General features: G+C 41.9%; 1 protein-coding gene across 1 annotated transcript; it reads left to right on the top strand.

The window, feature by feature from the left end:
• On the top strand, nt 1-25,782 carry ggps1 (geranylgeranyl diphosphate synthase 1). Its single transcript, XM_080739987.1, has 5 exons — nt 1-46; nt 8,418-8,506; nt 9,975-10,045; nt 21,533-21,832; nt 24,860-25,782. The coding sequence occupies exons 2-5, from the start codon at nt 8,434-8,436 to the stop codon at nt 25,346-25,348; spliced, it is 933 nt and encodes a 310-aa protein (XP_080596113.1). The 5' UTR covers nt 1-46; nt 8,418-8,433; the 3' UTR covers nt 25,349-25,782.
• Nucleotides 25,783-27,408: the final 1,626 nt, after the last annotated feature.

Genomic DNA, 27,408 nt, shown 5'->3' with positions numbered 1-27,408 from the left:
GATCATCAGCAGAGTGACGACGTGACTGGGAGCGCCGGTGTCTCAGGTGGGTGGAGTTAAACTTTATAAACATGACTGTCACAGAGTCAGACCTGTCACTTTGCCACAGGGACTATCTGTTCATTCATGACAATGCAATAGTAATGAGGATAAACGCAAGAGGTGTTCCCACAGAATAACTAACTTGACTGTGTGTGTGTGTGTGTGTGTGTGTGTGTGTGTGTGTGTGTGTACATTGTAATCAGTATTTATTTTGTTTTGTTTTATATTGTCATATTCCCCCCCCCCCCTTTTTCTTTGTATTCTGCCTTTTGTATTTGATGTTATGCTTTTGAAACTGATATTATCCTAGATAAAGTACTATGTTCTATCCGTCTGTCTTTCAATGTTATATGAGATACTTAAAGTGTGGTTCCTGTGGAAATAAGCCTCGGCTTTCTAGGATCTCCTTTTAGTTGACCTTGTACCAGTGATTTGTACTGTCATGAAACTGTACTTTTTTCTATTGCAAACTTCTAATAAATTCTTCAATCAATCAATCAGTCATCATATCATACCCGAGTTTTCTCTCCAAGATGTGTTGTTAGATTACAGTAGATGTAGACTAGTACATCATTGTACAACTGTCTGTTACTGGAGGTGGGGAGATAGCAGTGGAGAGAGTGGACTGGAACCTTATTTACCCCATATGTGACCTCACTAATGCTACAGTAATGATGTATGAGGTCACAATGGGTCTTGTTGTGAAACATAATGGTCTGAATTAGTCATCCTCTCATTTGGGTTGCCTTCCTGCTGGTGAAAGTAAACCTTCCCAAAATTAAGGACCCCCACTTTGTGAGCCACAAGCAAGCACCCATAATTAATTCATCTAGACGAGTGTCATCAATGCACCAGCAGATATCACAAAACTGCTCAAAGGATTATCATTATCATTATTACTCAGAGTCAGCATAGCTCAATTTCTGTTTTTTTTTGGTGTCTTGATGATTGGAATGTGTCATTCATGCTTCACTTAATATCATGTTATTTCTGTTGTTTACGTTGATTGGTTTTTTGATTAATTTCAGTGACTTGCATGAGCTGGGTAGGATATCTTTGTTAGAAGATAAATATACCGGTAGGCATAATAATATGATTGTTTAGGCCTTTCCTTCCTTCTTGTGTTGGATGGTTAAATAAAAGCAAGCGCATCTCTGCTCTTCAAGGATCTATGGCAACACATGTACAATGCAATAAACTAGCTTGCAGTTGTATGTCATGTCAGACACACAAAGCTTGCCTTTAAAGTCTGACATCACTCATCTCTTGTGACTTCTTGCTGTGTTTTCTTGGGCTTTTTTAATTGATTATGTCATCCACATCTTTGGATCATTACCGTCTTGAGGAACAATTACATGCATGAAACAAGAACATAAAAACTGTGATTGTAATTTGTCAGAATACTAAAACCTCACCCCATCCCTAAGGAATTAGACCGTAGACAAATAATGGTGATTCAAAGTTTGGCAGCACTCATCCCTTTTGGTACCAAACTTTATTTAAATTTATTTGGAATGACTGTCTTGCAAATGTTGATTAAAAAGAAAAGAAAAGAAAAACAAAAGTGTTAGTGTTAGCCAATCAGGAGGGAATATGGGAAATGGGACAGATCCATGTTGATGACATGACTTTAGAGATACTGTGTACCGCTTTGCGTGATTTTAGGGCAAAATCTGTAGAGGCAGTGTCCAAAAGTGTGTTTAGCAAGAATCTGCCTCATGGTGGCGCTAGAAGAGGGGCATGTGAGAAATGAGGGGTTGAGGTTGTGATTTTGGCAGTGGATAGGGGCAACGGTGGCGGAGATATGAGTAGGGCAAAAGTGTGACGTGATGTGACGTGACGGACAGACAGACGGACTGACTGACAGCCGGTGGAGGTTGTGACAGTAACTGCGACCTGGCGGTCGCAATCAACATTCATTTTAACATTATTCATGATGAACAAAATTACATGTACAAGAATTAATAACAATATTATCTAAATATCAGACTTTAAGGTGGTTGCACACTGCTGCGTTTTTCGTTGCGAAATGCGTTTTTCAGGACAAGGAGAGAGAGGGAGATAGAGAGAGCAAGGGACCGAGCGGTGCGCGAAACGGGCGGCAGTGTGCAAAAGTGACTGACACAACGTGAGGTTGATTTTTTTATTTGTGTGCTCCGAAATTCACTCCGATATTCGGCCCGAAAAACGCAGCAGTGTGCAACCAGCTTTAGTCTGTATGAAAGCTTTTCTGGAGGCTGCATAAATGCATAGTAAAGTAGTAGTACTCACCCACCACAGTGGAGACTGTGGCTTGAGTCCTCTGTGGAGCTTCTGGCTTGGCTGGGCGCACAAACAAACATAATTTGCTGTGCTCGCTTGCCATCCATGTCTTCTTTACAATTTACAATTTAGGCATTTAGCAGATGCTCTTAATGTAGAGCGACTTACAATAAGCAAGGACAGCACAAGGTAATACATCAAATTGACAGAAATAGTGATCTTAAAGGAGCTATAGTCAACTTTTTCATTGTAGGTGTACATCCTAGTCTACAGACTAGGATGTAAACAAAGTACGGGCCCTGTAAATGTAAACAAAGGGCCAAAATGATTATTTTATCATTATTTTACGCTTTTTGTGGTCATTTTTTAATTGAAACACATATATGAAGCTTATTTTTTTATAAAATATTTTCGAAACATTATTTTTATTTTAGCATCCGTTTTTCAAGAAAAAGTTGACTATAGCTCCTTTAAATTGTAGGTAAACCATCATCTGTCTAGCAGTAGAATAACAAAAAAAATCTATAATCTGTACATTGAAGCTATACACACTATAGAATGCCAGGTCAACAATGACCTGGTATCAGTCAACATAAAACGCTATCTAAATTACAAGTTGAATTACAATTCTTTGTCTGGACGCCTGTTTATCCGGGACACAGAACTGGGAAGAATAGATCCTTACTGTCAGGTGAAAAGAAGTGGCTGGTGACTCCTTGTTGCGACCGTTAGGTCACAAGTTACTATGAAAAGCTCCACCGGCTGTCCCTCTGTCAGTCAGTCAGTCTGTCCGTCACATCACACTTACTTTTTATCTCTGGCACCGTTGCCTCTATCCATGCCAAACCTTCCACACACACTCCTTGGCTGGCAAACCACAACCTCCGCCCCTGATTTCTCACATGTCCCTCTTCTAGCGCCACCATCAGGCCGACTTTTGTAAAACTCATTTTTTTTACACTGCCCTAAAATAACGCAAAGCGGTACACCAGTATCTCTAAAGTCATGTCATTAACATGGATCTGTCCCATTTCCCATGTCCCAGATCGGACAGCCGAAGGTCGGACGGCCGAAGACTATGTATTCATGTGTATTTTTGCAAAACTCATTTTACTACTTCTACAGATTGTTTAATTATCTCTGCAGCCATGTAATCAAGACTTATCTATCAGAGTTCTCATATTCCATTCAGATGGCTATGATTGGCTTTAAAATTTTGCCTGATTGATTGACACGTTTAGCACAAAAAGCTCTGACGTCACATGTACTGGCCTGGACACGGAACACCAAATATGGGCATAGGATACAGAACACCATTATATGGGCATAAACGGGTGAACAGTGTTTCCCCTAGGCAGAAGCTGAAGGAGTGGGGGGAGAGTTGCGGGGAGCGGCATAGCGTTCGCGCGGCGTGCAGGCGGAAGATTTTCCGTGTTTTTCGGGTTGGGTGTGTTTGCGCCATTCGAACTCAGTTAAAAAATAAATATATAGATTTGTATTGTATTGTATTTGTACAACATTGGCCATCATCTCCTGATCTTTATTTTATTATCATCAACATTTGCCATCATCTTCAGTTTCAAAGTGCTTTTTTAACACACAAAAATAGATACTATTTGGCTTTTCAAGCTTAAGTAAATAACCTAAGTAAGTTCTGTTGTCAGATTTGTCAGGAGGAATAAACAACCAGGTCTATGAAAACAAGCCCAAAATAAGTGAATATAGGCCACATGAGCACTTTAAACCTAAATACATCCGCTATTTGAAAATAGCCAATCTACAAGCTCACAAGCAACCACCAGGGGCGTCACAAAGGGGGGAAAGTGGGACTGAGTTACTAGGGCCCAAGGTGGAGGGGCCTTAATTATTTTATACTTTAGCAATCGAAAAATAGCAGATAGGCCTATACAAGCTCACAGCGCGGCACCGAGTGCTGCGCTGTGAGCTTGTAGATCTGCTATTTTTGAAAAGTCGTGAAAATGGGTGCAAATCTTTGAAAATATGTATTTCTTAACATTTGTAACTCATATTTTGCTTCTGGGGGGTCCCTGGAACTATTTTGAGATGGGGGTCCGTGGCCAAATTCATATAATTTTGGGGGTCCTCCTTCACATGAAAAGGTTTGAGCACCACTGACACTCCCCCTATGAAGAACATTAATGGGGGGCCCACAGTGAAGCCTTGTACCCAGGGCCCAGAATTTGGTGCCCTGGCAACCACCATTATTTACAAGCAACTTTACAGAAATAAGAGCCCAAAATGGCTTATAATAGTCTGACTTGGCAACACTGCATGGTATTTCATCCAACCTAGCCCAACATGGCTTATATTATCAGACCTGGCAACTGCATGTTGTTCTCCACACTGTAGGCTAGGTTGCTTGCTAACACAAACAGTCAGACACAAACTGCACATTTAGCCACAGACAACCACAAACTACACCACTCTAAAATCATTATCAATACGTTTTTAAATGAATCTTGAGAAATGTACAGCTAAGCTGTAATGAATGGGACAACAAGTAAACTTCTCCTGTAACAGTGCCTAATAGGCACTGCCTATGCGACGCGACGGCGAGTGGGTTTGTACTCGGTGCTCAGCTGTTGTTTCTCCATCCAATCAATGAGTGTAGCAGAGGAGCGCTATAATCTCCTTCCAGCCGTAACTAATCGAGAGAACAACCGTATTCTAAACATGAGTCACGTTGTTGTGAAAATAATTCCTCTGCAAAAAAAAAAAAGAATCTAAAAAAAAAAAGAAAAAAAGAATCCTAGAGCGGCGGCCCGATTCTAAGGGGCGGCGGCCCGCCACTCCTTAATGCATATAGGGGAAACACTGGGTGAAACTGTGCCCAAATTTCTGACATCACTGATAACATCTGCATGCTGAAACAATGCCCAAATCTGGAGATGACGCCATCAGCATTGAAAATGATGCAATGTGCATGCCATGTCGCTAGGTGGCGGTGACGCGCAGAGAGACGATTGACGCCGTTCCACTTCCTTGTTTACATTCACACATTGGTAACGTGGCAGCACCATAGAGTTATAAGAAGAATAGAGAGGACACCAGATATCCCCGCCCGTCCACTTGCATTGAGTTGCTCACCCAGCGCATGAGGCGTTTTCACCCCTCCTTCCGCGTAGTAAAACCGTGACGTAATGGGGCCACTGTGACGCATTTTTCGTCATAGTTTGTGTTCATGGACGCGCTGGGGCTCAAATTCATGAACGAGCTCTTCCGGTATGAACGCGCGTCAATACAAAGAAGCCGTTCATGTGGTTAGTGGCCCCAACTGCAGTACCTCAAAACGGCCACCATGTCCATTTGGTTTCAGGGCGCCCCCAGGGTTCTGGGGGCTTGGGCTGCACGTACTCTGCACTACTCTGGCCGTTACCCGCGACTCATGTATAAAAACTTGCAAAAGTATTTAACTCCAGCACGGGAGTGATGTGTTGTGAACTTGTGTAGGCTACACTGCATGAGTAGCACACACCACACCATGAGTTAGTTTTCAGTTGCTCAATAAATCCTTCCATGTGAAAAGCTTTATTATTTATGTTGGTTTAATGTGTAAGATTATAAATAGCAGCGCCAAATCACCAATACGCTACCGACGATAGTATAACGTCCGCTCACTGGTCATCTTCAGCACACAGTAGCAAGCTAGGTAGTCTATGTTATTGTTCGTCATGTCAGACCAACCTAAACCTGTTACCCCGGTCAATAGGCTTCAAAATAAGAGCTGGTCGGTGGACTTCAAAACAAAATAAGAGCGCTTGCCGCTTGGTACTTAAATGTAAAGTAGCCTATAAACAAGCTCACAACGTTAAGCTGTGTGATGCTTTGAACTTGTAGATCAGCTATTTACAAATAGCAGATGTACAGGGTTAAAGTTTTACTATGTAACTTTTTTTATAAAACAAATCTTAAAATTGTCCTAACTGTTAAATCGCTAAAGTTTTAGAACACCCACTCCGTTATTTTCAGCTTCTGAAGCCTTCTCTTTATATGTTTTCTATGAGCCGTGAGGGGGGGAGAATTTCGCGCCATGATTACGTAATCTGCATCATCTGTATACGTTGTGTATACGTTGCCCAATCACATCGCCGATCATGCACACATGGTACACTACCGGCCAATGCAGCGCATCTTGAAGTGGGGTCGCCATATTTGTAGTCGCCCGTGTGTCTCTTTACTCAAAAGGTAATTCTCGCCTACCAGGCAGGGTGAAATAGTCCGTTTCTCCGGAATGCCTGAGCGCACAGGAACCAGGGACCCCTCTAAAGATAGCTCTCGGCGTTGTGGAGGCAGACGCGGGGGTGTGAAGGTACGAAAAACGGGCGAAAGACGCGAACGCGACCGCGGTTTGCTATATGGCTACTGACCACTAGTTGAGAATCTTACACAGTATAGCTTTAAAGTACCTAAACTGGTTTTGCCACACAATGTTGAATAAATGTGAATCATGATAGCATAATGTAGTTGTATTTTCCTTATTCACACCAACCCATTCATATTTTAAAGCTATACTGTGTAAGTTGCTCAACTTGTGGTCAGTAGCTCTGTAGCAAACCTCGGTCGTGTTTTTTCGGTTCTCACACCCCCGCGTCTGCCTCCACCTCGCCGAGATCTATCTTTTGAGGGGTCCCTGGTTCCTGTGCGTTCAGCCATTCCGGAGATAACCCATGCTTCACCGTGCACCGGAGTATAGAGAGTTAGAGACACACGGGAGACTACAAATATGGCCGCCCTAGCGACCCCACTCCAAGATGCGCTGTGATTGGCCGGCAGTGTATAACCCTCGCTGTGATTGGCCAGTAGTATGATGACGTCATTTTGCCGCGAAATTCTCCCCCCCTCAAGGCTCATAGAAAACATATAAAGAGAAGGCTTTTGAAGCTGAAAATAACGGAGTGGGGGTTCTAAAACTTTAGCGAGTTAACAGTTAGGACCATTTTAAGATTTGTTTTATAAAAAAAGTTACATGGTATAACCTTAAGGGCAAAAATTTAGATTTAATCAAAAATCTAAATATGTTTTGATGTGTTTGTTATAAACAACTTCTCTTTCTCTTATTTAACTTCACTTAACATTTTGAGGGCAAAAATAAGAATTAATAATACAAATTAATCAAAAAAATCTTTTTTAATTAAGCAAATTAATTAATTAAGCAAAACTTTCCGGCGCAAGCTATGAGTCCCTCTGGCCAAGGTTTTTTCCTGCAAGAAACCCTGCATCACATGTTTTGTCATTTACTCCGTTTCTCCTGTTCAGATTGAGACGTGAAGCAGAGCGTGTTCAAAGATTTCCACTCTGGAAGGAGTTTTGACCTTGTTGCATTTTCAACCCCCGAGAATGCCGTCGTCTTAACGGATGGCATATCCGACTTATTTTTTTGCGGTTTTCTATAGAAAACAGCGTCGTCTGAACAGCGCCTGAGACTCCTACATTCAATCCCTCATATACTGTGCACAACCCCGGGCAAGGTCCTAGTATAGATATTGTTGGCACTTTTTCTGCCTTTTTATTGATAGTACACTACACAGTAGTGAGAAACAGGGAGAGAGAGACGGGGAGTAGAGTGACACGCAGCAAAGGTCATCGGGCTTGGGAATCGAACCTGCAACTATTTAGCATTTTCTACAAAATACACTTTTTGGTACTAATCCTGCTGATTTTCACATTATCTCTTGGCTTATGTGAGTCTGATTTTTCAGATACCATTCCAGTTGGCTATGACTGTGTTCAAAAGTTTGCAGGACCTGGGTAGGCAACCCAGCCTGGCGGAGACCTGTGCTCCACACTTTTCTAGTTCAAATTTAAATTGTTCAAGGGCACTTGGCCGAACAGATAGAAAGACAAACATGACGCATATTTTCTCTGGTCTTAAACAAATGTATAGTCTTGAGATTTTGCCTTAAGCTGTTTTGACAAGACAGCGTAGAGTCAGAAAATTAGGGCAAAGAGGGGGAAAGACATGCAGCAGGTCTCTGGTCAGAAATGAACCAAATTAAATGTCGCCGTTATGTGGTTGAGGCTGTCTAGCCAGTTACCCCCCCCCACCCCCCACATGTTGTCCTAAACTTTAATTATTCTGTGCCCTCCAACAGATTGTGGTGAACTACAATGGATGAGGACACAGAAAAAGCATCTGAGCGAATCCTTTTGGAACCATACACATATTTGCTACAGTTGCCGGGTAAGTTCTGATATGCAACAGCAGGACATAGTAAGGGAAAGTTAGCAGAGTGCTGGACCAATCTGGGAACTAAATCGTTACCAATAGCTTTCTTCACAAATATGTTCATAAAGGTGTCTACTATCACCTCTGAACTTTTTCAATCACAACTGTCTTGAGAAACTTTGTGGGAGCCAATCAAAGTTGGGGGTATCCCGAGGGCCTGGCATTAAAGGGGGAAAAATAAAAATATGGCCAATATGAGCGTATGAGGTGTGTAATTAGGTCCATTCCAACCATTAGTTTTCAGTTAAAATGACTCCTTGGCCATAAAATAGGCCACACCTACTTTTGTGTGTCCATGAGACAAAAGAAAGTTGGAGTAGGGTTTGAATTCATGAAAACTATTCAAGATCAGGTGGGTAAGCACACATGATGACCAGAGTTGGTGGTAACGCAATTACTGTAACGGAGTTACTGTAATCACATTACTTTTTTCAGTAACGAGTAATGTAACGGCACTACTCCTCCAAAAAAGTAATGAGTAATGTAATGGCACTACTCCTCCTAAACTGAGTTATGTAAATTTAAAAACGTTACAGTTAGTGGTCAAACCTTTTAGTCTGTACTTCGTTACTATGAGCCCCCCCCCCCCCCCCCCATGTCCTCCTTATTAGGATAAAGATGTGTGCTAATATATCGGCATACGTAAGGTTATATTATATTATGTGGCAAATTACGTGACAATGCATCTCAGGCGTGTAAATGCAAAAGTAATGTAAAGTAGTGTAACTAATTACTTTCTCCAGGGAGTAATCAAGTAATGTAAGGCATTACTTTTTTAGAAAGTAATGTGTAATGTATTACTTTTTTGAGTAACGGACCCCAACTCTGATGATGACACACAGGATAACATGATACAATCTGACAAGGAACACTCAAACACAGGGTTTAAAACATAGGGACTAACAGGACACAGGTGAAGTCGAATGACATTATTGGCTAAGCCTTAGCCTATTTTATGGCCAAGGAGTCATTTTTTACTGATAACTAATGGTTGGAATGGATTCGGCAGCCCCAAAATACCCTAATTACACACCTCATACGCTAATATTGTCCATTTTTTATTTTTCCCCCTTTAATCCCAGGCCCTCGGGATACCCTCAACTTTGATTGACTCCCACAAAGTTTCTCAAGGGAGTTGTGTTTGAAAAAGTTCAGAGGTGATAGTAGACACCTTTATGAACACATTTGTGAAGAAAGCTATTGGTAATCATTTAGTTCCCAGATTGGTCCAGCACTCGGCTAACTTTCCCTTACTAACAGCCTTGTGTTTGAGAAAGACCTGTAAAGTAAAAGTCTGCACCTCCTTTTAAACTGTATGTGTGTATGTCCGGATAGTTTTCTCCACAATTTAGACATTGCCAATTTCTTAGGCAGATCTGTGATTATTTTCATTGAGAGCTTTTCTTTTCCATTTCCTTTTCAGGTAAACAGGTTAGGACAAAACTGTCCCAAGCATTTAACCACTGGCTTAATGTTCCTGAGGACAAACTGCAGGTGAGAACACAGCCATTTTAAATGCTAACATTTTGAACAGTCAGTACAGTGATTATTTCTGGTCTGGGAAGGTGTAAGGATCCTGCACTTAGCATAATACTTCAGCGAGGCACTTTCTTCAGTGCTGCAGTGGGAGAGTGGACAAACACAAAACTCTGAATCTCTATCCAGATGGCAGTAATGTGTTTGAAGTTATAATTGAGGGGTGATCTGATGTGTGGGTGTGCTATGGCTCCATCATTTATGTCTGAGAATTTGGGTGTTGGCAGATGATCAAAACTGAGTATTGTACGTATGTATACGTATTCTGGTTAGGTAATGTATTCCTTTCTTAATTTAAGTAGAATATTCTATCAGCTGAGTGGTTTCTAATCTGAATGTAAATTAAAAACTTACATTCAGAACGCAGCATTAATAATTCGAGGTTTCTCGTACAGAGTGGGTCTGAGGCACAGAGAGTGCGTTATGGAAAGCAGGTTATCTTCATACTTGGTTTGTCTGACATTTAAAACAAAACAAAACCATTAGCAGCTGGTTCTCTCCCCATTCTTTAAAGCCACAATCCAGAATAGATTTAACTGTACACGTTTGAGATATCAAAATATACAGCATTTACGATTTACTATGGCAAAGGAAAGTTACATTAAAACATACGTGTCAGCATAAACTCATGTTGTAACTTGTGTTTTGTTATCACATGCAATATATATCACATTATCCTTTAACCAGGAGCTTAGTCAGTTTCAGAGTAAAATCCAATAACTAAATGTTATAAAGCTACTGCAACTTCTCAAGGGGCATCATGCAGTGATTATGGATTGGGGCTTTAACAAGCAGACGCTTGAATGCTCTAGGCTTTTTTGCTAACTTGCAGCTTTCATGAAAAATGGCTTATTGATTCAACATGTCCTTACCCTCTGGATGTATTGCTAGCACGCATGTTTGCTCTACAGTCTCCACTTTGAAAAGGTTTTCTGTTAGGAGTACTTTCTTTCCTGAACTCTGCGATGAGGCACCCCGCCTGTTCTGTTTTATTTAGCTGTCTACTACTTGTGAATGTGAACCAGACATTACCGGTAGTTTGAAATGACTTCACCAGGTATTTGGAACTTTGAGAAACTCCACTGACAGAGCCTGCATACCTGAAACAGTCATTTGTGACTGCTGAATAAAGACAGTTGATTTGTATTAAGATTTCTGACTTTTCACTTTATGCTGCTGGTTGTCCATTAGAGGTTCTAAGTACATTGCTTGGTAAAAGTTACATATCTCGGTCGGTCTGTCTATCTGTCTTCATTTGCTGGACTCCAGGACTATTGTTTTTTGCTTGCTGCCTTGTGGGTAGTCCTTACCCGGTTTGCAACATACTTTAGGAATGTCTTTGCTGCTGTTAAAGCTGATTAAATTCTAAATGGTTACTAGGAACTCACTGTACCGAAACCCATCTCCAAATAAAGCCTGTTAAATTCATAGAAATGCTCAACAGGCCCTGTTGACCTTGATTTTTGAAAAGATCTATAAGTGACTATGAAAGGGTTGGTTATTGGGGCATGGATGACAGGAGCTTCAGTCACCAACACTGTTTAACTGGCCAGCGTTTCAACAGGAACAGTGATTCAAGTGACGTCTGACTCTGCATTTCGATCCATGACCTCTGTTAATGGGGTCGAAATTGTGGTTGAAAGCGCGAATGCAACGACAGTGATGCTCATGCATTAGTATGCTATGTTATGTAAGGATAAACGGAACAACTCTTCCTTAGTTGACCGAGAAAGAATATGAATTCAGGACATGATCAGACCGTGTCGACAAGAACAGTTTGTCAGCAACTTTGGATGTTATTGTAGGGTGGGTTTCAATGGATAAACCCTGCTCCTCATTACAAGACCTCTAGATCAGTGGTTCCCAAACTTTTTTGTTTCAGGGCACCCCATAAATATATTTCTTTAATCCGAGGCTCCCCTACATTATAATTTTCACTCCCAGCACCTTATATTTATAGCATATCGTCGTTGTCGGGTGGAAACCTTGTATGTCCAACACCGTTCACAACGCCTCACATCGCGAGGCGTTGTGTGCTTGTAGATCGGCTGTTTTCACTAGATTTGTGCAACAGTCTTGTATGATGAAGCAGGGCTTTGCTTTACACATTTGAAACTTGGAGATACAAGGCTTCTGCCCGACAGTGACGACATTTTAGTGATTATGTTGCGAGGAAAACGTTGAGATAATAGCCATTTTGGTTAGAACTGACTTAAAATAACTTTGTACTTTAAGTTTAAAATTATACTAAATGTCCAAATAAATTCCAAATATTATCAAATGATCTCGTGGCACCCCTGGACTGCCGTAACGGCACCCCAGGGTGCCCCGTCACCCACTTTGACAACCCCTGCTCTAGATGTCACCACCAGATGGAAAGTCATATGGTCAGATGTGTCATCCTTGACCATATCATCCTCCTGGGCTGGAAGTGACTGGGTATGCGACATGTGGCATAATGTACACCAAGAGCAAGTGTGTGTGTGTGTGTGTGGGGCTGAGGGTTCCCTGGAATGAAGACTAACTGCAAATTAATATAAAGTTATTCTGAGTGATCCCCTTCCATAAAGTTATTCTGAGTGATCCCCTTTCACATAATGATGCAACATTTCTATCCTGATGGAAGTGGATGCCAATGTCCCAATGTTAGAAGTTAGAATAGTGTTCTATCCCTTCAAAAGTTCCAGAACCATATTGAAGCAGTTCTGTGAACTTCTGTCAGCTTGTGGTGGCTCAACACCTTACTAAGACATAGGAGATATAAAATATAAAAACTACAGCCTCACGATACTATGAAGTTAGTTAGTCATAGCTTAATATGCAAACTTACAGTTTAAAAAATGGTTGGTTGCGACCGTCGGGTCCCATTTACTATCAGAACCGCCACCGGCTGTCTGTCAGTCAGTCCGTCAGTCAGTATGTCCGTCACATCACGTCACACTTTTGGCCCTACTCTTATCTCCGGCACCGTTGCCCCTATCCATGCCAAACTTTGCACACACACTCCTTGGCTGGCAAACCACAACCCCTTATTTCTCACATGCCCCTCTTCTAGCGCCACCATGAGGTTGCTTTTTGCAGACAACGTTAATGGACACTGCTCCTACAGATGTTGCCTAAAAATTTAAAAAATCACGCACAGCGGACTTGCAGGCCAATTTGTGTATGTACCTTACTGACCTTACTGGTTTTAGTGTGGAGTCTGTGGACAAGGAGTGTAGGGCCTGCAGACAACTTTTACGGTAGTCAGTGGGTATAAATCAACTATGTTGAATTTTGCAACTTGTTTGAGTGGTTTAGAAAATAGCTGATCTACAAGCTCTCAGAGTCTGGCAAATGATGTGTTGTGAGCTTGTAGATCATCTATTTTCGTCATCATTGAAATCTTTCGGAATTCTCATTTAAATCTTTCTCCTATAACGACATGCCCCAAAATAGCGACGTCTAAATCTCAACTTAGTGACCACACATTTTAATTGAACTCTGCACAAATGGAACCAAATGGACTAGAGGTTCATGGATTAAATTAACATGGGATCTTTTATTTAGTTACGTGACAATTATACTTGCTGTAGTAAGCACAGCTCGTGCAGCCGGCTCCAGTTTACGTTTACAGTCCCTCCTGTCCTGTCCGTTCATGCTCCAGACTCCTCCTGTTGTGTAAATGGTAATCATGTGACACACCCCCAAACTGCTCACATGACTCCTGGAGAAGAGGAAGTGACAGACATCTACAGATAAACAATAATAATGTCACACACACACAGGGGCTGTCCATTTAATTTAACACTTACCTTTTACTTTCTGGGGCTGTGCAATTAAAAAATGGCATTCAATTATAATTTTTTTCATTCACATCATCACGTCATTATTATATAATTCTTTAGTGTAGCAAACAGTGAAAACGGCACATTATAGACGGGTTTCTTGTTTACAAACATTGAGACTAAATGCACAGCTGACTGTATCATGTAATCAATTCCTACCAATCCCCAAACCTGTTGTTTTGGGGAGCGCTGGTTTCATTGGCTAATGTTGGTACGGACCCTGCGCACGCATCTAGTTCTTACCAGTGTAACAGGGACCAGAAACCCGTCCATAGGTAAACCGTGCTCTTATTTTACATTCCACAGACCAGAAGACGGAGCACTCTGTCCAGGTGTTTAGACAGATATCTTGTGTTGTGTTTATAGACGGTCCCCTCTCAAACGAGGACTTGCCCTGTCGGGCAACCTGAAAGCAAACAACTCCACCTGCCCCAAAGTCAGGGGCAGGTGGGAAACCCTTATAGTGTCACCACCTGCACACGCACACACTGCTAAAAACGAAGGAGCGAGTTCTCTTAAAGCTTAAAGGTTAATTAATAATACTTTGTTGTATGACAAAAATGAAAACTTCAACTTAATGTTTTCCAGTGATTGTCATTTGTTCATTTGTTTTGTGTTATACATATATTAACCTTCAATCTTATGAGGGAAGTGGTCTCTGGAAATAGCGAGGGCAATTTTGAAGCAGTATACTGGTAGTTGTTGTTTTTTACATTAAAAAAGAAATTCTCTTTAGCCCGATCTTTCTTTTTTTCTTTTTCCTCTCTCCATCCAAGAAGGAGATGGATCAATCGTAATAGATTTTGGCACTTAACCCAGCTCAGTGCACAGTAGGCCATTTTTAGAGTGCATCTCTACCAAATTGAATTGTCTAGAAAGAGCAGTGTAGTGTTACTGTTGAGAGAGGAAGCAAAACAAGTATGCAGCAGTCCAGATGGTCTTAAATTATACACATCAAACAATTCTCCCCATTCCTACCCAACCGTTCTCCATCCAGCCACGCTCAGAGAAAACAGTCTTTTTTTCCCTGCCTGAAGATCAAAAGCCTAATGTTTCTCAGTTATCTTTAGTTAGGCCTCAAAGCTAAACAAAGGAAGAAAAAAAATTACTTGCTAAATTCAATTACCCCCCCCCCCAACACACACACACACACACACACACACACACACACACACACACACACACACACACACACACACACACACACACACGTTTTCATTCTAGATGGTATGGTAAACGGCATGAAAGCATCTTGTCATTGAATTATACAAAAATTTGAATGGATTTGTAGTCCTAATTAAAACAGCAAATACATATATCAATTAACATTTTAATTGTCATGGGGAGAGGGTTATTCTATTGGCAGCCCCCCCAATCCTCCCCCATGTCTAATGATGAAGATAGAAAAATTAATCAGCTCTTGGTGAATCGGCTGCCTTTCCCCACTGCAGGATGCTAAAGTGCCAAGCCCGTCGGATCTCATTAGGATAGCTGTTCAACAGGTATCCTATTGTTTTTAATACATCCTTTCCAAACAGAGAAAGTCAGTAACTATCTCTCTCTGTGTGTGTAGGGATGCTGGTGGTCTCTGAAGTTGTCTGAACACGAACTGCGCCCCTGTGATAGCATATTAAAATGTACAATAAAAGCTCTCCTCTATTATAGGCCTCAAGGGGAAATCCACTTGTATGTCACATTTCATGGCTGTCATTATTAGAAGTTACAAAATAGGCATACAAAAGTGCTGAAAGTGACATGGTGGATGTTTCTGTAGCCTGGAATCCAGACTGATCCGCAACGTGCAACATTATTATTTTTTTTTCCACTTAACTACTAAGTGAGAAAAGAAAAACACAGAACGTAGCAATCAGTCTGGATTCTCCAAGGTAACGTTTCTGTCCTCAGACCATGTTACCATGTTGGCTAGAAAATTCACCTTTCAGGAGGCCAAAGGGTGAGGTAGTTATCCCTTCTCCCTTAAACAAGCGAGAAGTGATGACCCCCCCCCCTTTTCTCTACTCTGTACATAGTGTTTTATAATTGTGATGATATTGTTTTTTTTTATGTTGATGAAATGAATACCTAGGACCCCAATGGAAATAAGACTGCAAAGGACTTTTTTGGTGCAATCCTTTTAGACGAAGTGTTTGACTGTACTTGTGATGTTTTTACATTTCTGTCTAAAGAAATATTCAATATATCAATCAATAGAAGTAGGCAGTTGGCCTATTGGAGGTAACCACTGGTAATGAAGCTGATCAAAGGCCCAGTGCCATCAATCAATCCATTACCACTGTTGAGGCCCAAGGGCCAAGAAAATGAGCACCATTTAGTACGTACGTACAACCCATAGAGAAAACAAACATGGCATCAATCCAATATTGTTATTAGAAGGACATTTATTGGATCTAATAGGCTGTCTCTGCCATCATAGAACTCCTCTCACTACACATCATTCCTTTCAGACCTTGCTCCAGTAGAGAGTGGAGACATGATGTTTGGCTGATGTTTTGTGCCTGTGGGCTTCATTCATGAGCAGAATCTTGCTTAGGAATGGTGGTGGTTGCTCCTGTGAAACACCTGACACGTTCACATTACACAAGTTCACTTGTGGGTTCTTACCACACAATAGCTAGTAGAGGGAGCGGGAATATTCTACTACTCTTATATCAAAGAGTCTCCCCTCTTTGCTCTCTCTCTCTCTCTGGCAGCGCCGTGGTATATTTGGCTGTAAACTCTTGGTGAACCCATGCAGACTGAGTGCCCTCCCTGTCGTCATTAGCACACTGCTGCCAGGAAGTCGCCGCCATGGAAACAAACTCTGCCTCTAGATAGATAGAGGCAGTGGCACACTGTCTCATTCATTTGGCTATTCATTCTTTATCAAAAAACCATCTGTGCATCTCCACTGTGAGTGTAGCAGTCAGAATGGGGTGACTGAGGGTGTAGGGAACTCCCAACCTAGCCTGGCGGGGCCCGACGTCATACTGCGTTCACTCACTCATTCCTTCCACAGTATAACGTCTGGACTTCCAGGTATTGGCAGCGAGTATTATGATTATTTTCTGATCGGAGCCAATCAGTGACTACTTCCGCACAACAAACGTAGCTGTCTTTCCTGACAACAAGTGAAAAGATTTCCCTGATTGGTCCATGTGTAGACGGTGACGTAGATGCATGCTGCAGCCTGCAGCATTTTCAAAACAACAATGGCTGCCCTCGCGATGCAACAGTTAACGCTCTAACCATAAAACAAGCAATAAGTGCAGTTATTTCAGAGTTGGAATCAATTACAATAATTAAAAAGGAACACGGGGGATGCGCTAGTGGAGTTTATCGGCCGAAAAGACGTGTTTGTTTGACGTTCTTCCGACTGGCTGAGAGATGTTATGCTACGCTGATTGGTTAGAGGAGTCTGTCTGTCAAGGCAAGTACTCCCGCCCACTTTTCAAGCTGCCATTAGGCCGAAGGCCAGACGTTATACTGTGGAAGGAATGAGTGAGTGAACGCAGTATGACGTCGGGCCCCGCCAGGCTACTCCCAACCTGCACACATCATCTGCCTGTCGACCTTTCAGTAGGCACAGTCTGCCCTCAACTTTTGATCACATATTCTGAACTAACTGTAAATGTTGCTTTTCATTTGGCTGTTGCCATTATGCAGTGAGTTTCAGTGTGGCGGACAGATGCCGAGTGAGACCTCTGACAATGATCTTCTGTTATGGTACTCTCCAGAACAAAGCAATGATTATCATTGAGCAAACGGGCATCAGTAGTGACTCTGGGAATACCACTCTCCCTCCCTATCTGTCATTTTGTCTGCTAATATTGACATACCGTAGTAGGACGGAATGAGGATGTCATTTAATGTGTTCCAATATAACTAGTGCTCAACACTTATAGTCCTCTCTAAGGGCTTGTGCCAGTCTGTTAATAACTGTTTTGGTGTTATTCCATGTCAGTCTTTCGGATGCACTGCACTCCTATGCTGTGATGGAGTCTTTGCATTCTTAATGGTTCACTGATTGTAGTTTGGGCAAGCGGTGTGAGTTTCCCCGCCACATAACCTCCCGTGATAATCAATGAAGTCTTAGAGAGAAGTAAAGGCACTAAAACAGGAGTTATGCAGCGGCGGCTCTGCTATAATTGGATTTGCCCAGCAAACGTAGACACTCCAAACCTGTTTGAAAAATTGCGTGTGCATTTACTTTGGCTTGATAGCTGTTGTTTTTCTGTTATTACCCGAGGCATTGTTGTTGCTCATGTGATTTGTTTATCTGTCTTGGTCGTATTCTTGTTTCCTTTATCTCAGTAATTATCCAAGCTCCCAGAATGCTTGTAATGAATATATTATCCTGGAGTAGACTTTTCACAAAATAATAACCCCACTTCTCATTTAGGTATCTTATGTTATCTGTCTTTATCAACTCTACACTGCCGTGTGTGTGTGTGTGTGTGTGTGTGTGTGTGTGTGTGTGTGTGTGTGTGTGTGTGTGTGTGTGTGTGTGTGTGTGTGTGTGTGTGTGTGTGTGTGTGTGTGTGTGTGTGTGTGTGTGTGTGTGTGTGTGTGTGTGTGTGTGTGTGTGTGCGCGTGCGTGCGTGCGTGCGTGCGTGCGTGCGTGCGTGCGTGCGTGCGTGCGTGCGTGCGTGCGTGCGTGCGTGCGTGCGCAGATCATCTATTTTCAAAATGTATATAGGGCTGAAGTAGTTACTGTATGTTTTGTAATAATAATCAACATCTACAAAGTAAATAAAGTTTTCAAATAATAGTGGAGTAAAAATATAACATTTGCCTCTGAGATGTAGTGGAGTAGAAGTAAAAGTACTGAAAATCCGACATAACTCCAGTAAAGTAAAAAAAAAAAAGAAATAGCTCAAAATTGTACTAGTACTTGAGTAAATGTTCTTTGTTACTTTACACAAGTGGTTCCCAAACATTTTAGCCCGTGACTCAAAGGGGAAATTAGACATTCGCCTGGGACCCAAACTAGTGAAAATAGCAGATCTACAAGCTCACAATGCTCGCACGCGTTCACACTTTACACCACTGCCACCTAGTGGCTCAGTAAGGTGGCAGGGTGAGAGGCTCAGTAAGGTGGCAAGGTGAGAGGCTCAGTAAGGTGGCAGGGTGAGTGGCTCAGTAAGGTGGCAGGGTAAGTGCCTGCTGAGGGAAAGGTTGTGTTTTGGAGGATAAACTGGCCCAGCCTTGGCCCCGTGCCCGACCCACTGAGCCTCTCTTTGTGCTCCCCAGCCACACACAAACAGCTCTCACTACCGAGGCACCACTTGTCTTCTAAATCAGCAGAGCTCCAGCCAGCCACATGGACAACCCAGGACTACAGACACCTCACAGCAGCACTATCGCCTTTTAGCCCGTTTGTTGAGAACTCCTTCAAGTTCCAAGTAAATCATATAGTCATTCAGGCTTCTCGGTTTTGAGTGCAGAACTCCATGTTAGTATGGAGAGTTTAGTCTGACCCAGACAGCACCCCCCTCGTGGTTGAATTACTTCAGAAGCTAGTTGGCTCAGAACATAGGATTAGCCATTTAAATGGCCCTTCAAAATGTAGGACAGGGCTAACAGTGACCAAACTAATGACCTATGGATGCAGTTTGTCTAATTGCAGTCAAATGTGCTGCAACATTCTCTTGTACACCTGTCTGAGGTAGGGCCTGGGTATTGTATTGTAAAAATTACAATAGCAATCTGTGATAGACAGATGTGATGAGTGATTCTGCTTCATTTGACTATCAATCAAACTGGATGTGCTTCAGTAAGTATAACACACATCATTCTGATCTACACTACTGGGTATAGTATTGGTACATCATTCTCAGCAGAAATGTTAACTGCAGTTGTGATCACATTTTAGGCACTTGTCTTTCCCTGGCTCCACACAGGAGTATAAACGGAAACACACTTTTGTCCGCTTCAAAAGGCACAGACCTTAGCTCTAGGAAAAATGCAGGTGTACGTGTACTACACAGTCATTGTATGGTGGTGTGTCGCTAAAAAAACATATGGGATAGGTAGGGTAAGGTTGTTATTTTTAAAGGAGTAGTTCACCCCCAAAATGACTTTTTTTCTTTTGATTAGTCATGCCATGGAGACTTGAGTTCAATAATATTTTTCGTTTTTTGTTGCATTCCTAAGACAAAAATGTGATAACAATAATTTTACCCCCATTCGTTCGGGATGGGGACCAGTTTCGAAACGGGTCCCCATCCGGAATCAATGGGGGTAAATTTACTCGAATCAAATTTTTGTCTTAGGAATGTGACAAAAACCAAAAAATATTATTGAACTCTAGTCTCCATGGCATGACTAATCAATAGAAAAAAAGTCAATTTGGGGGTGAACTACTCATTTAAGTATTTAGTAACAATATCCAGTGCTAGTCTACTTATGTGAGTTACTCTTCGCAGGAAAATATTTATTCATACACCCCACGGCTGTGTCTGTGTTGAGGTTGACAGTGGGTCATGTTGGAGCTGTTGGGATATGCCAACACAGCAGACCCTCTGTGGCCACCCGCGTCTTGTTGTCTCCCCAGGGGGGCAAAGTGCCCTGAGCACTGGACTGTCCCCTCTAATTAATTTAACATGTGACTACATTTCCCTATGGTTTCCATCTCCCCCTATTCATTCCCTCCATGTGCTCCCAGACAGGCAGAATGTCTGGGTTTTTACAATAAGCTGTTGAACAACAAGTAAGTTCCAGTGCTGACTGAGATGAGCTGCACACAGCCTGACTCCACTTCCTCTTTCTGTTTGCCATCTTTCAGCTAGATCTCATAACAATAGTGCAGTGTTGTGGGCATGGCACCCTCTACTGGCTATTAGCGGCAACACAGTCCTCGATGGAATCACAATGGCTTTGTGTTTCTTTGAAATTGAATGATGTAATACAGTTAAGAGATCGAAAGGATAATGTGCAGTGTTGTGATGAAAATGCATTTTTCCTTGTTGATGCATTTCTCTTGTCAAATTTCAGATCGTTAGTGTTCTTGTTTCTGTTAGTAGTGATTAGATAATATTTCAATAAATGTTTTGCTTCCAGATTATAAGACTTTCCTTGCCCACCATATACCTATATATCAAGGGTCTTCAACAGGGGGTCCTCAGAGTTACTACTGGGGGTCCTCCAAATCTTTCTATGATAGAAACTTTGTTTCTCCTTTTTACAGTAGATTAACGCCTTTAACCCACCTGAACCCTAGCGTACATATTCTGAGAACTTTAGCCAAAAATAACAGATCTACAAGCTTGTAGATCGTCTATTTTCGGCAAAGAGGTGTGGTGTAGAGGGGGCAAAGAGCAGACTTAAGTACAGAGTGAAAGGTCCAGTTTATTAACTATTGATGGTTCAAGTGGTTAAATATCTGAAAACACAAATTCACATGAATCCAAAATACACTGATGATTGTGCTGTCAAACAATGAAACTATTTGGAATCTATGGAAAGGTTGTGGGGGTCCTTGCTTCATCTCTCTCTCTCAACTAAGGGGTCCTTGGCCTGAAAATGTTGAAGACCCCTGCAATAAATGTTTTGCTTCCAGATACTAAGACTTGCCTTGCCCACCCTAATCACTGCTATCATTTCTTTACATTGTCTTCAGGTGATCATAGAGGTGACGGAGATGCTGCACAACGCCAGCCTGCTCATAGATGACATCGAGGACAGCTCCAAGCTGCGGCGGGGCTTCCCCGTGGCCCACAGCATCTATGGCGTGCCCTCCGTCATCAACTCGGCCAACTACGTCTACTTCCTGGGCCTGGAGAAGGTGCTGACGCTGGGCAGCCCAGAGGCTGTGCAGCTGTTCACTCGTCAGCTGCTGGAGCTGCACCGGGGCCAGGGCCTGGACATCCACTGGAGAGACACGTACACCTGCCCCACGGAGCAGGAGTACCGCGCCATGGTCAGTCACAGTCAGGGAATATTATCAGAACATTGTCCAACCTGGGAATAAAGTCCTTACCAAAGGTTTTCTTCACCAATGCATTTGTTAAGTGACACAGCTCTCAAAGATTGAAATTCAGTTTCCCTAGGGGAGTCTGTGACAGCTGCTGAACGTTAGGGTACCATTAACAAGCTTGCTGCCACGATTAAAACCGACTTATGTCTTCAATTAGCCAACAGTTTACCTTTTAATGTGCACAGTGTGCACAGATGATGCACCACACGTGTGCACGCCATTCACAGCTTTCACACAAAAAATCTGCTTGGAAATCCGTTCCGGCATTCAAAAGGTAGGGCTATAGTGTTTTCTTCAAATGTCAACAAACATGGCATGTTTGAAAGATGAAGCTGTTCTGGGAGATAAACATGCATTTCGCGATCGCGATCATGCCGAAACCGGAAGTAGGAAGTAGGGAGTGCACAAAAAAATAAATCGAAAGAGAAATCTTTTTTTCTTTTTCTTTTTTTTTTCTTTTTTAAACGGTCAACTCGGGAAACTCGTGTTTGGCACCAAGTGTGTTAACCTTATTATGCAGGAAAAAGATACAAAAAGAAAAAAGCTTTAAGTAGCATGTTAGTTTTTTTTTCTTTTTTTGGCTTTTTATGCCTTTATTGATAGGACAGTAGACTGACAGGAAATGGGGAGAGAGATGGGGAATGACATGTGGCAAAGGTCGTCCGGATCAGGAATCGAACTGGCGACGCCAGCAGGCATCATAGCCTAGTATGTGGTATGCGCCTTGACCACCAGGCCAGCGGGGCGTCCCATGTTAGAGGTTTTTCATGATTCTGAATCCATTGCAAACATTTGTTTTGCACAAAAAACACTCCTTGGGCTAAAAACGTCCATGGCCACTTTTTCAGGTCATCACCAACCATTGTTTTAGCTGGGAGGGAATTCGTAAATATTGGGCACTTGGTGACAAGTTTTTGATTTTTGGTATGGTGTTAGGTATGGGTATAAGGTTTTCAAAAACCATCGCAAACAAATTGGGCTTGCCCCCTAGTGGTCTGTTTGCAATGAATCAAATATTCGATACATCAGTATATGGTTCAAACCCCAAATAATTGATGAAAGAGATTTTTCAATGGATTCTGTTACTATTGGGTATGATGAACAACATACTCCAAATTCAGGAAAAAATATCTATCGGAAAGGCACCATTTTCAAGATGGCGTCCACGATGGCTGCCGGGAGCTGAAAATGCCTATAAACTGGGTTTTAATGTCTAAAAATTCATAATAAATCTGCACTTGGTGAAGAGTTTTTGATTTTTGGTATGGTGTTAGGTATGGGTATAAGGTTTTCAAAAACCATCGCAAACAAGTTGGGCTTGCCCCCTAGTGGTCTGTTTGCAATGAATACAATAGTAGATTTGTCAGTATATGGTTGAAACCCCAAATAATTGATAAAAGAGATTTTTCAATGGATTCTGTTACTATTTGGTATGATAAACAACATACTAAAAGTTTTGGAAAAAACAACTACCGGAAAGCCATCATTTTCAAGATGGCGTCCACGATGGCTTCCGGGAGCTAAAAATGCCTATTTAATGTGTAAAAATTCATATAAAATATGCACTTGGTGAAGAGTTTTTGAATTTTGGCATGGTGTTAGGTATGAGTATAAGGTTTTCAAAAACCATCGCAAACAAGTTGGGCTCGCCCCCTAGTGGTCTGTTTGCAATGAATCAAATATTAGATAGGTCAGTATATTGTAGACCACTAGGGGGTGAGCCCAACTTGTTTGCGATAGTTTTTGAAAACCATATACCCACACCTAACACCATGTCAAAATGTAAAAGCTAGTTACCAAGTGCATATTTTATATGAATTTTTACACATTAAATGGCATTTTTAGCTCCCGGCAGCCATTTTGAACGCCATCTTGAAAATTATGGCTTTCCAGTAGTTATTTTTTCCTAGATTTTTAGTATGTTGTTTATCATACCCAATAGTAACAGAATCCATTGATAAATCTCTTTTATCAATTATTTGGGGTTTCAACCATGTACTGACAGATCTACTATTGTATTCATTGCAAACAGACCACTAGGGGGTGAGCCCAACTTGTTTGCGATGGTTTTTGAAAACCTTATACCCATACCTAACACCATACCAAAAATCAAAAACTCTTCACCAAGTGCAGATTTATTATGAATTTTTAGACATTAAAACCCAGTTTATAGGCATTTTCAGCTCCCGGCAGCCATCGTGGACGCCATCTTGAAAATGGTGCCTTTCCGGTAGTTATTTTTTCAAGATTCTTTAGTATGTTGTTTATCATACCCAATAGCAACAGAATCCATTGAAAAATCTCTTTTATCAATTATTTGGGGTTTCAACCATATACTGATGTATCGAATATTTGATTAATCGCAAACAGACCACTAGGGGGCGAGCCCAACTTGTTTGCGATGGTTTTTGTAAACCTTATAACTATACCTAGCACCATACTAAAAATCAAAAACTCTTCACCAAGTGCAGATTTATTATGAATTTTTAGACATTAAAACCCAGTTTATAGGCATTTTCAGCTCCCGGCAGCCATCGTGGACGCCATCTTGAAAATGGTGCCTTTCCGGTAGTTATTTTTTCAAGATTCTTTAGTATGTTGTTTATCATACCCAATAGCAACAGAATCCATTGAAAAATCTCTTTTATCAATTATTTGGGGTTTCAACCATATACTGATGTATCGAATATTTGATTAATCGCAAACAGACCACTAGGGGGCGAGCCCAACTTGTTTGCGATGGTTTTTGTAAACCTTATAACTATACCTAGCACCATACTAAAAATCAAAAACTTGTCACCAAGTGCCCAAAGTTGATGTTTTTTGACGGATTCCCTCCCAGCTATTTTGTGTTTGGGCCGCTGGGCCGGTTTTAGCCCAAGGAGTGTTTTTTTTTTTTTTTTTTTGTGCAAAACAATTCAGAATCATGAGAAACCCTGGATCAGATTTGTTTTAATATCCCCTGACCAGGTGCTGCGGAAGACGGGCGGCCTCTTCGGCCTGGCCGTGGGGCTCATGCAGCTCTTCTCCGGCTGGAAGCGGGACCTGAAGCCCCTGCTGGACACACTGGGCCTCTTCTTCCAGATCCGCGATGACTACGCCAACCTCAGCTCCCGTGAGTACAGCGAGAACAAGAGCTTCTGCGAGGACCTCACCGAGGGCAAGTTCTCCTTTCCCACCATCCATGCTATATGGTCGCGGCCGGAGAGCACGCAGGTGCAGAACATCCTGCGGCAGCGCACGGAGAACGTGGACATCAAGCGCTACTGCGTGGACTACCTGGAGAAGGTGGGCTCGTTCGCCTACACGCGCGAGACCCTGCGGGGCCTGGAGGCCGAAGCGTACCGGCTGATCACGGACCTCGGGGGGAACCCCGAGCTGGAGGGCCTGGTCAGACACCTCAGCAAAATGCACCAGGAGACTGAAACAGAGGCTGAGAGAGGCGCGCAGTCTCTTTAGCTGGGATCATGTTAAAACGCTCACTCAGGATACAGCCCTCCCATCTCTATTGAGACGAGGACTTTGCCAACGGGCCCTTTATTGCATATAAGGTCAACAAAGTAATCATTAGCCATTTAAACGGTCTAAACACATTAAAAGTATATCCGCCATTACACAAGTGTTGGCTCACGAATGTGAACCGTACCACACAATTAGATAAAGGTTGCCCCTGTCCACCATGAAGATCAGTTCACGCATACAATGTATGTAGACAGTGCTGACTGCATCAGAAAGCTACGCAAACCCTAACCACGACTTTGTGTGCACTCCTTCACGCGTACAATGTATGTAGACAGTGCTGACAGCGTCAGAAAGCAACGCAAACCCAAACCACGACTTTGTGTGCTCGAGTGCCTCTTTGATATGTTGCTAAAAAATACGTACACATCATCAAATCGTCTAGGGCCTCCTCTGTGTATGTAAAGTACATTAAGTGTAATATGCAATCAAACTGGAATACATTTTATTGTGATGTGGAAATTTGGAAAATGAAACGTTACAAGATGGCATTGAAGCTGAAAAGCCTTATGTGTGATGAGGCACTACCACAAATGTATTTTTGATATTGGCCCAATTGAAAATTATTCACCAGTGTGAAGTCCCTTTTGAGAGTGCGTGTGAGAGAGACAGATTTTTGGAATCTCTGAAAATGATGTTGCCTGTGCCATTCAAGTAGAGAAGACCTCTACCATTGAAATTACTATTTATTATGTAATATGCATGGAAACAAACTGAGAATAATGATTCTGTTGTGTCTGAGTTTCGGTCTTTTTATCAGATCTCATGCTGAGTGTGTCCGGGGCTTACATGTTTGTTTCTGGTATTAGTTTTGAAACCTTCCTTAAGTTCCTCTTAGCTTAAGAGTGTCAAGATATTTGTAAGTACTATGCTTCTGAAAGTATTATGTGTTTACTAAATAAAATCACCTTGAAGGAAAACAAACGTTCAAATAGTTTATCTAATTTGAAGCATATTAATGGAAGAAGGAAAAACATTTACCTGTGGCCCCATTTTAATAGCCTACGCTGTAAATTATGGATCTGAGTGCTTAGATGCCATATGGTATGAAATCCTGCTTGTTTAATGTAACAGGGAAGAGAAAATCACAGTTGGCTGTACTAAGGAGATCACCAGCACCATCTACTGTACGCATTGGGATAATTTGAACAAGAAATTTAAACTAAATGATTTCTTGGTACAGTATACTGCCCTAGAAAGCCAGAGCGCTGTAACTACGAACAAATAATTGTCTGAAAAGTGATATTGCACTGATTGTATATCTGTTCTCGAGGTAACTGTTTATCCTCCAAAATCATGAAGGCTAATTAGACCTTTGGGACACACAAATAAGTTGGTGTGCCCAAAAACGTAGTTACTGCACTTTGTAACTAAGGCAGTATAGACACTGCCTGACCGCCATTGTTATCAAGATGAGAACTACCCTCTTTGCTGTTGATAGACGTAATGTGTTCCCACAAATACAGTGATCCAGATGTTGTTTCTAGAGCTGTGTTCCATTATATATCACACACCTCCCTCCCACAGACTAGTGCTAATCCATAAAGCTATTACAAAACACATAACATTAACTGTAGCACTGCACACATACTGTAAGCTTTGCAGTTGGACTGCAGCACTCCAGGTTTCATTTCAGAGCAACCTGGTTACACATGTTGAATTAGACATGCTGGATGCTTATTGAGTTAGTGTTCTGTGATGTTTTAAGGAATAATTGGACCGAATATTTAGATAAAGGCAGCTCGATGCTGTTATGTCATCTTAATTCTAATTTTGTGTGAAATAAGGGAGGTTGCAGCTGCATAAATCGAGTGTCTTAGTGCTGCAGTCTGTTGTCAAATTGAAAATGAACTACCTTGAATTCAAATGTGCTTCCAATTCCAAATGTCACGGCCATCTTTTCTTCTGCCTCTGGAGAAAGTACAACCCTGCAGAATGTCTGTGTTATCAGTCCCAGAGAGTTTTGACAGTCAAGAGTGCTCCTGCCCGCTCCAATTCCA

The sequence above is a fragment of the Nannobrachium achirus genome, assembly GCF_963921795.1.
Source record: "Nannobrachium achirus genome assembly, chromosome: 13".
In the NCBI taxonomy this organism is placed as follows: domain Eukaryota; kingdom Metazoa; phylum Chordata; class Actinopteri; order Myctophiformes; family Myctophidae; genus Nannobrachium; species Nannobrachium achirus.
This window is presented reverse-complemented; position numbering and strand designations above follow the sequence as displayed.